General features: G+C 45.6%; 1 protein-coding gene across 1 annotated transcript; it reads left to right on the top strand.

Moving 5' to 3' along the window:
* The first annotated feature begins 6,863 nt into the window (after positions 1-6,863).
* Positions 6,864-9,639, top strand: LOC144097545 (uncharacterized). The gene is made up of 4 exons (XM_077630239.1): positions 6,864-7,094; positions 7,960-8,110; positions 8,334-8,445; positions 8,582-9,639. Exons 1-4 carry the CDS (start codon positions 6,884-6,886, stop codon positions 8,837-8,839), a joined length of 732 nt encoding a protein of 243 aa, XP_077486365.1. The 5' UTR covers positions 6,864-6,883; the 3' UTR covers positions 8,840-9,639.
* Positions 9,640-10,168: the final 529 nt, after the last annotated feature.

The following is a 10,168-nucleotide window of genomic DNA, read 5'->3' as shown; positions in this document are numbered from 1 at the left end:
TCTGAAAGAAATGACCATGCCGTGGTGTGAAGGAAGAACAAAGCAGGAGCAGGTGGCTCGTAGCCGCTTCCGGAGTCCGTGCAGTAAAAAGGCGCGGCAAGGACGCGAACAAAACAGTTGTTCGACGGTAGCGCGAGCGACGGCACAGTTTATCGAACAGCTTTCGGGAAGACTGTGGCGGTTATTCAGCCATGAAGCTGCTTCTGACAGCTTGAAGTGGCCTGAGAGCCACTGACAAGGAGTATGCAATAACTGAACCATAATAAAAAGAAAGCAAAAAATTGCGGTACCATCTCTGTTATTCTTAGATTACCTCACGGCAGGAATGCATGCGAGCTTATTGTCTGTGCATACAGCAAGTGTCGTCACGAAACTACGCTTCATGTATGGACTCGTTTCATTACGTCGATCAGTAGAAAGCACTACCGTGACAACAACGGTGATCTAGCTTCTACGCTGCGCCTTCTAAGAGTGCTTGCCTGTTTTCGGAGCCAGAATTTCTTTAGATTTTCATGTTTTTACCAGTGATGTCACGCGCACGAGGCGAGGGTGGTCGTCTTTAGTTCACGATACCAATGGCTAGGGCTTCCTTTCGGGCTCGAAGGACGCCAGGATTAGTACAAATAGACATACAACACCCGCGACGAGGCGAGACAGCGTAAACCACACCCTGTTAAAAAATAAAGATATAAAAAGGTATTAAGAACAGAATTTGCTAATTCTTTCATTTTTTTATTTATCTTTATTACCTCCTTCAAGGTAGTCACTAAAGGTTGGCCCTTCCTACTTTTTACTACATATGGTGTCTAATAACTAGTAACCATTCCTTCAGCTCTAAAATAAAATCGTAGAAGGGAATTGACAGACTTGTGGGAAAAAACTTGTTTTTCAATATACAATATTTTGTAGCGTAATGCCATTAGTAAGAACACTTGTTTCCATAATCAGAACTCTGTAATTACGGCTGCATGGTAACTTAGCTCAACAGGTAAGAGCCACTAGCCCGTAAATGAGAGGCTGATTTGCAGAGCATTTAACATGGAGAAAGATTAACCCGGGCAATGCGCAATGCGCTTGCCGCCCTTGTAGGGTTCCTTCTGATGTGTCCTTTTCTTGCACTCTAAGCCTTTGTATGTTAACGGTAGGGTTGTCTGGCATCATCGCCTCGCCTGATTTGTGCACATAAAACCCACTATTCCTAAGCCAGAGTCTGAGATTTTCGACCAGCACGCACCGGTAGCTCTAACTGCTGCTTGTAACTAGTTTCATTGCAAAACATAGCTTTCTTTATTTTCCAGTGTGTGCACAAAATGAATACGTCAAGAAAACACACCGTTTTAAAACCTAGCAACACATGCGAAAACGGTTTCTACCGATTTTCTTAGTAAAAACTGGACGATTAGCGGACGGGCTGTCCCAACCCAGTCCCATATTTTCGATATTTATTCTCAGTATAAGTATTCTTTGTCCTTTTCTGGATTGTCTATCCTCCGTGCTCACGTTCCTGAAGACTGTGGCAGGGTCGGAGAAGTACGCCGTAGGTCAGTTATCTTAGAATTCGCCAATTATTCACCACTGCCTAAAAAGGTTACACTTGGATTCTGCAGTTACCCCGTAACTGAATATGTAAGAGCAGCAACACAATGTTAAAAAGGTCAGCGGCAAGGCCATACCTTGAGATAATGCAGAGGTTCTGTTCGCAGCAAAGTCAGTGCTGGCCCCCATTCGTAAAAGGGATGCACATGAGATCGTTACCTAAGCGCGCAAACTGCAATAGCCCACATTATTTATTCTTTATTCACAAAATGTGCTGCCTCAGTGTAAGACATTTCAGGAGTGGTTACATAGAAGAAATAAGATAAATCGCAATACATGAGTAGGCACTTTTTTGACAAACTGCTATGTTGGTGAACGTCGCAACAGGCCATCAAATTTATTCCACATCTTTGCTGTGTGCGGGAAAAAATAAAAATAATGTCAATCGAGAAAAGACCTGAATGGTCTACTGTTCATACGATTTTTGTAATGATTTTGTGATGAACACGAATGGGGAGAAGGCGAATTAATTGGCTTCCAAAATTTGGCTCGGTTTTCATTAACGAATACTAACCAAGTATCGTTATAATGGAAGTATCTAGCCTCGTGCACCTTAGTTTTAAACTTTTCCTTTAGCGTGCGTAGCAGTACATTCTTGTTGTTTTCCGTGGACCGACCGCGCCGGCGAAGTCGCTTTAAGCGACGTATAATCTGTATTATCTCTCCGTTTTACCACTGATATTCAGAATTACACTTCACACACTTGGTCGCTACAAACATCGATATGCATTCAGACACAATCGTGTAAAACTTTTCCGCCAACCCGTCCATGCTACAAACATTGCTAGAAAGCAGAAAATTATCGAAGGAATCCGCAAGCATCGAAAGAACACCATCGTCGTCGGCATTCGCAAAATCTGTTACAACAATGTATGCCAGATTCTTAAGTTCACAGCCAACAGAAAGACTAACAAGTACAGCGCTATGATCTGACAGACCTTGTATGACATCACACTGAAAATCTTCACCCATCAAATCTGCTGAGACGAAGACAAGACCTAGGACGGAGCACTCTCTAGTGGCACAATTAACAACCTGAGTTAAATCAAATGAGACGGTCAAGTCAATCAGTGCATTACGGAGAGCCTAGTCGCGGCCAGATGCAATCGAGGAATTCCAGTCGGCGTGAGGTGTGTTGAAATCCCCACAGACAATCAGTTTACTAACACGAAGTTTTTGCTTTACGATATAATCAGTGAGAGCCAAAATGGAGTTCCCATCGTCATCTTGCGGTTGGTATACAGCACCAATTCCTACAAAGGAACCACATACCCTAATCCTGCACCAGACTCTGTTTCAGGGAGATCAGGCAGCTTCACGTATTCGATATCATTCTTGATAAAAAGTGCTACACCACCACCACGACCAAAGTGCCTATCTTTCCTAATAACTAGTAACAGGGCGGTAAGAATTCGTTATCAGAAATTGATTTGTTCAACCAAGTTTCAGTGATACATATTACTGACGGCTCATGGCATTCTACAAGACAATTGAAGTTGACATACTTATTTAGTAAACTCCGGGCATTCACGTTCAAAAGTGTTTGGTTTTTTGTTTCAGTGGAAGTTAAACATTGTTCTGTGCGATCGTACTAGCGGGAACTTTAGCAAGGGACTTGTTGGCATCGTCCCACGAATACCGAGCATTGTCTATAAATAGGTGGTCAAACTGTAGACCAGATTTGGTGCCGTTCTTCCTATGGAATTATACCATAGTAGTTTACGGACAGAACCCACGTGCACCGAAATGTCCTCAGTTATGTATTCCATGGATCCCTTTAATTTGCTCAAGTTGCGCATATAGCACACTTAGTTCGAAAGTCTGACAGCTTGAATATCACAGGCCTTTTCAATTTCTTCGAAAGCATAATCGGTGCCAACACTCGATACTATCGCATGCCACACCTAGCTTTGTTGTTAGTAGGTGCGGGTATTTTTACGTCATTGAATTGAGTTGCTTATCAGGGGTCTCATCTGGAAGTTCCTGCCAGCCCTGTATGATTAAGTTATTCCTGTAGGATGATTCTCTAGTTCATCGTTTTTTGGTAAATGCTATGCACAATATCCTTTATGCCAGCCACAGTTTTTTCTAATTCTTCAACACGCAAGGTGACGTCATTTGTAGCAGCAGAAGACGCTTTTGGTGTTGTCAAAAGACCGTCAAACGAGGCAATCTTATCAGTGAGGGCCGCGAGTTCTTTGCTAATGCGGGCTTGACCAACCAGTAATTCACCCAACACTTTTTTTCTGATCTCGACTCAACATGATGTTCCGGGGGTGTTCCAGGGTTGACCTCAAAAATCGCAGAAAGAAGGTGGAAACTTTTTGCAATCCCTGCTTACAAACTAATAGTTTCAGCAAGCACAACAAGCACAATGGGGTCTGGCAACAGCAGTAGAAGCACATCGTTGCTTCTATAGAATTTACGGTCGTGACATTTACCCACCTGTAAAGCGAAACAGAAAAACCTCAGGCAGCTGTCCATGCTGCCGCCAGACACACTAAAGTAGTTCACGAAGGGCGATGACCTTTTATCCCGGTGTGAGCACTCAGATGTCGCTGCTGTCCCGCGCGATGCGCTGCATCTCCGGCAGATCGCTGGCCAGATGACGAGGTGAAGTTCTTCATGCGGCATCACGCTATGGTTATCCAGCAGCGGCGTAAACGGAGCAACTCCCGAGGGGTCAACAGTGACCGAGCACAGCTCAGTTAATGATTGTTGAAGCGAAGATGTGCCATTTTCATAACACGGGCATCCGGCGAGTGCAATAATCAGTAAAGCGAAGAAGAAAAACCTAAGGCACCTGTCCATGTTGCCGCCAGACCCATATCCTGCTTCGTAAGGAGGGTGCATTAAAAAGGAAGCTGTTAGACTTGCACGTATTATGGAGCAAGTGCTAGCGAAGCCACTAAAGCGACATGCACGATCACCTAACCCTGGGGTGCTTTTCCAGAATAAGCCAGACGTTGGCCAAGATGCATCGACGCAACGATTCAAGGGAGCTAAAAGCATATATGCATCAGCAGAAAAAAGAAATGTGGAGAGGCCTTGCGTACAGCGCCTACTTCCAAGGCATTGGAACAGTCGACACAAGTCTCGAGAAATGGCCACTCTCAGCCGCAGACTAAGGCACCTCAATGCAACAGGAAATCCTGCGAAAGGCAGCAAAACGTCAACACCGAAATACATCTCCGGATTACTGATTCCTGTGCTGTTTGCAGCTATCAAGGCTCTTGCGCGCGCAAGGCCCTCGTCAAAAAGTATCCCAGAAGTACAAACTTGACTTGATAGCCACGACGTCTACAATACATAATTTGTGGAGACTTAACTGCTGACAATGAATTTTGAGGCGGCTCACGCACATGTGCGCGAAGTGCAAAACTTGTTGACCGTCTTTCAAAAACATTTAACTCAGTCTCAGAATGAAAGCAGCGTTACCTACGTCCGAGACCGACGACTGCCAGCTGCATCGATGTCACCTTTGTAACAAGTTCAGTTGCGCAATAGTTTACATGGTGCACTGATTTGGAAACATGTGCCAGTGACTGTCGCCCAATCCTTGTATCAGCTGTCCGTGCGCAGATGTCACCAGAAAAAATCATTGCAAGCTCTACGGATTGGGGCGCATACAAGGAGGCAGCAAGCAGTGAAACCACTGCGGCGACCTAGAGCGAGGAACTGGTCCTGGAAATAGCTCAATGCCTCGAAACAAGTACGCGAATTTGAGCTAAAAACGGCAGCTCACCCCAAAATGACGAGGCGTTTGAAATGCTGCTTGCTATTCTCAGGCGTGCCGAAACAAAAACTTTCAACATAAAAAGCGTTGAAGACCTTCATCCTTGCCGGCGGGCACAGCGAAACAATCGGCGCGACCTGAATGAACTTCGTCGACGAAGATTGTGAGGCTTTGAAAGTTCAACGTTAAATGTGCACCGGAGAGTAGACAAGATTTGTCAAACCGTTAGAGGCATGCGCAAGCCACCCAAACAGCTGCACCCCTTCGCCGGACTGTTTATGCATAAAAGGAGATCTTTAAAAACAATTTCCAATGAATTTTGCACACTACTGTCAGCGGGGACGAGGCCATTGAAATTCTGTGCAGACAGCCAACCGGGGCCCCAGAGGCGGCGAGGCTTGCGTTGGACCTACCGCTCATGACAGAACTGACTGCTCCTATCGCCAAGTCAAACAAGCGCACGTCCCATGGCCATGACAAAGTGAGCTATGAAGCTATCTCAAACATGCCTGCAACTCTCGTCTCCGCATCCGCGAATATTTCAATACTTCTTAGATGACTGGTGAGGTCCCTAAAGAATGAAAGCTGGCGAAAATTGTGCCCGTCTTGAAACCTGGAAAGCAGCCATCAAGCCACGCATCTTTTCGGCCCGTCGCCCTATTGAGCTGCGTAGGTAAGCTTAAGGAGAAAGTGACCTACAAGCGCGTCGCATGGCTCCTTAAAAACCGTCAACTGTATTCCCAAGAAATTAATGGGTTCCGCCGAAGCAGGTCAGTGACTGATAATGTCATCACCCTAGTTTCGTCAGTTGAAGAGGGCAGTCAAGCGGGGCGCATCCCGACAGCTGCCTTTTTTAACATCGAGGATACTATTGACTGTTTTTCATCCACATGCCCCCTTCTGACAATGATCAAAAACATCAAGGAAGCTGCTTGGGCTTGTGTAGGAAATAGAAAAGGAAAATTGGGAAAGAATCATTCCATGATAATTCAGAATACTGAGCTCTACTGTTTCAAACTGCAATCGCGGCTACAGAAAGATGACTAATTAAGGAAAGTGAAGGTAACTTAAGAAAACAAGTGGTCTATCTTCCTAGGATGTGGCAGTAGTCATCCAGAATTGATACATGCACAGGCTTCAGAAGTAATAAAAGTAATGTGAAACGTCCATCATTGACATTAGCCAGAGACAGTTGCAAGATTGTCGGCTTAAAACCAGTGCAATAACCTAGTGATACAAGATCAGGATTCAGATTTGAGATAGCTCAAACAATTTCGAAATTTCTACTTGAAATAAAAGTCGCACAGATTGATTGGCTTAGAATTCAAAAAATACAAAACATAGTGGCACCCACTACCACCCTGTTTCAGTGAAGGTCCTCGGAAACCATTGATTCATGCATTGTTTCCTTGTACATAACAAGTCTTGTTATACATCGGTTTTGGGGCAAGCACTTGACAAACAGCCTGTATGACTGTCTAGCATAAGTTTGTCATGGCCTATTTCTATAAATGACTGTTTGTATACTCTGAAGCCTTGGCATTAGTTTCCATGCACAATTTTGTTCATTTTATTTCGATGTTAGCGCTTACCCATGGCCAAGCAGCACCGCTTCTCACAGTGCCAGCAAAACCTGCACCTACCAAGTCTGATGCACAGGTTCAATGCACAGCCCCAGTGCCATGGAAATCTGCGCAGGTGGCATTCATGCCTAAAACGAAAGGTGTTGGTGTGCAAACAGGGCATGCAACACAGGAAGATGGTATGTGTGCAAAAGAGTTCTTGTCTCCTTTTTAAAAAATAAGAAACATATTGTAATGCATGCATTGCGACTTTGAGAGTAGTTGCTGCTGTTAATCTCTGTAACAGTAGCACTAATTATACGTTATTGTGCCATTACATGTGATTTTCAAACATATCATTCTTTGTGTTCTTGGGAAGAGTACTACTGATTTAGTCATTAGCCCGGCTGCTGACCCGAAATAGACAGTTTCAATACGGGCCTCAGCGGTTGCATTTCGATGTAGGTGAAAGGCAAGAGGCCCATGTACTGTGGATTGTCGGTGCACATTAAACAACCCAAGATGGTCGAAATTTTCTGGAATCCTCCACTGTGGCGTTCCTTATAGCCCGAGTCGTCTTGGGACGTTAAACTCCATAAGCCATACCAGCAAGTACACTAACGTGAGGTCTTTTTTTGAATCGTTTAACAATTATGTGAATAGTTTGTTGAACAGCACTCTTCTCTGAGAGAAGCGTCAAGGTCGTTTACTGTTGGCAAGTCAGGCATAAGTTTCTTTTAAAGTAGCTGTAAGCGAGCTAGTTATTCAGTTGATCATTACAGGGAGCAGCCCCAGCAATAAAAGTTCAGTGTTTTGCCCAGGAGTTGGAAGCCTTTGTACTATGCCTCAAGAAAAAGAAATCATATGATTCTGTGGTGTAAATCTACAAGTATGCACACAATAGGCTGGTATCTTTGCGCTGAACAGTCGAGGTACACCAATGTAATGCATCTCTCATTCTGGACACACGCACTGCTCATCTGTGGTACAACTCTGCCATTTTGGCCGACTATTTTCACAATGTTTGCAACTGTACATTGCTCTTAATTCTCCTCCCAATTGCAGAATCTCAGACAGACTTCACAGTTGCCGATATTATGCTGCAAGAGGACACAACTCTGAGATGTTCGACGCCAAACTGGGATGGTTTGTCTGCAACATTCGAAGAGAATCTTCATGAGAATACTTACCAACCAAGTTTGAACACCTCAGCAGTGTAAGTGTACTAGTAAGCAAGGCCTAGGCACACATATAAAAGCTCAGCAGCATGTAGGTATCTTCGTTAATGGCGAAATTTGCTTCAGTAGAACCTGTGCGTAACATCAACAAATAAATATTTTTGTAGTAGCACCTGATGGTGGTCCTTCTTTAGGGTTTAGGTAGTTGAACATTGAGCATATTGTTTCATTATTTATATGACAATAATAAACTGCCTGCAGGTTTTCCTTTGAACCATCACCACCTCGGAGGTTCAGTGTTTGTGAGGACTGCTTTCTGCAACTCACCAATCTCTGCAGGAAGTGCCATCACCCAGCATATTTTTCACTGAAGGTGTGTAACTGAGTCTCACTTATCCATTGCAGCAGTTGCAGTAATCTTTTCTCAGTTGATAACAGTAATATGCTAAATATGTGGTTTTATATCTTCCTGCGATCATTGTTTAATCTTGCCCTATGTGTTTTTCCAGGTCATCGGCTCTCTTGTTGTGGTGACACGTCCAAATATGCACAGCACAAAGTGGTATAGACAGCCAACACAGAGGCAGATTGGACTTGGCAACGTGCTTCTGGCCGCTGCCATTTTGTTCACAGGATGCAGCCCAACGCAACCCCTGCGACTCGTGGAGAATGCCGGCATCTGCTCCTTTTCAAAGCGCACATACGACAGTATCCAAAAGGACATCTTGTTCCCAGCCGAGTATAAGGTTTGCGTGCTTATTTTATAAATGCCTGGATTTCTGCTATTCTAAAAATGTGGACATTATATCGTCACGGGTCGTTCAGGCGACGCGGGTCGAAGACACAATGGGGAACCAGGACCACAGGAACAGGCGCCAGATTTAGGCCAAGCGGTCACGACCGGGCTCACGAGCAAGTTCTGCCGAGCTTCTACCTCTTCACCGTCGATCGGCGCCCCTCTGGTTGAAGATGACGTTAAGTGCAAAATCAAGGGAAAACAATGACACACACTACACTGCTCCCCTCCGAAGCAAAATTAAGGCTGACAAACATGTGTAGAGCGCGAAGAGTTAGGCCACGTGCTCCGAGCGGTCACATTACGCTTTCAGGCGAGCTACGTGAACAACTTCGAAGGCAGGCGGGCGGCGGGACGCCCGCGTTAGGATCGGCAGCACTTCGTAACTTAACTCGCCTATACGGTGAATTACTTCGTACGGGCCAAAGTATCGTTTAAGCAGCTTCTAGCTAAGACCGCATCCACACTCGATCACCAGGATTGAACGGAACATCACGGTGGTTTTGGTTGTATCGGCGAGCATCGACATGGTGGAGGGCTTGGATGCGAAAACGGGCCAACTGTCGGGCTTTTTCCGCAAGTTGGGCGACGAGTTGAGTATCGGCGTGAGCGTAGACGTATGGCTTGTGAGGCAGCATAGCGCCGAGCATAGTAACGACTTCCCGGCCATGCACCAGGCGAAATGGCGAAAATCCGGTCGTTTCTTGAACCGCAGTGTTGTACGCAAGAGTTACGTACGGTAACACTTCGTCCCTGGTTTGGTGCTCGATGTCGACATACATTGAGAGCATGTCAGCCATTGTCTTAAGGCGCTCGGCCAGGCCGTTTGTTTGCGGGTAGGATGTGGTAGTTTTGCGGTGGGCGTTGTGGCTTAAGCTCAGTATCTGTGAGATAAGTTGAGACAAATGCGGCACCACGATCAGTGATAAGGACGTCTGGGGCACCGTGTCGAAGAACGACGGACTCGACGAAAAACTTTGCCGCACCCCAACCCGATGATGACGGCAGAGCGCATGATTCGGCATACCGCGTGAGGTAGCCCATCGCAACAGCGATCCATCGGTTCCCCAATTGCGACTTTGGAAAAGGTCCGAGTAGGTCCATACCGATCTGCTGGAACGGACTGAGCGATGGAATAATGGGGTAAAGGTGTCCATCAGGCTTCACGGGTGGAGTCTTGCGCCGCTGACACTCTCGGCAGGACCTGGTGTAATGGCGAACGGCCTTGTCAAGTTGTGGCCAATAGTACTTCGAACGTATTCGCGCTGGCGTTCGACTAATCCCCAAGTGTCCCGAGGAG

This window comes from Amblyomma americanum, chromosome 7 (genome assembly GCF_052857255.1).
Source record: "Amblyomma americanum isolate KBUSLIRL-KWMA chromosome 7, ASM5285725v1, whole genome shotgun sequence".
NCBI lineage: Eukaryota > Metazoa > Arthropoda > Arachnida > Ixodida > Ixodidae > Amblyomma > Amblyomma americanum.
This window is presented reverse-complemented; position numbering and strand designations above follow the sequence as displayed.

Bases quoted from the DNA above. Each gene is read 5' to 3' on its own strand.
- LOC144097545 (XM_077630239.1), top strand. From the start codon at position 6,884: ATGCACAATTTTGTTCATTTTATTTCGATGTTAGCGCTTACCCATGGC. The intron at 7,095-7,959 runs GTATGTGTGCAA...TCCCAATTGCAG, and splicing joins GCATGCAACACAGGAAGATG to AATCTCAGACAGACTTCACA. The intron at 8,111-8,333 runs GTAAGTGTACTA...AACTGCCTGCAG, and splicing joins AGTTTGAACACCTCAGCAGT to GTTTTCCTTTGAACCATCAC.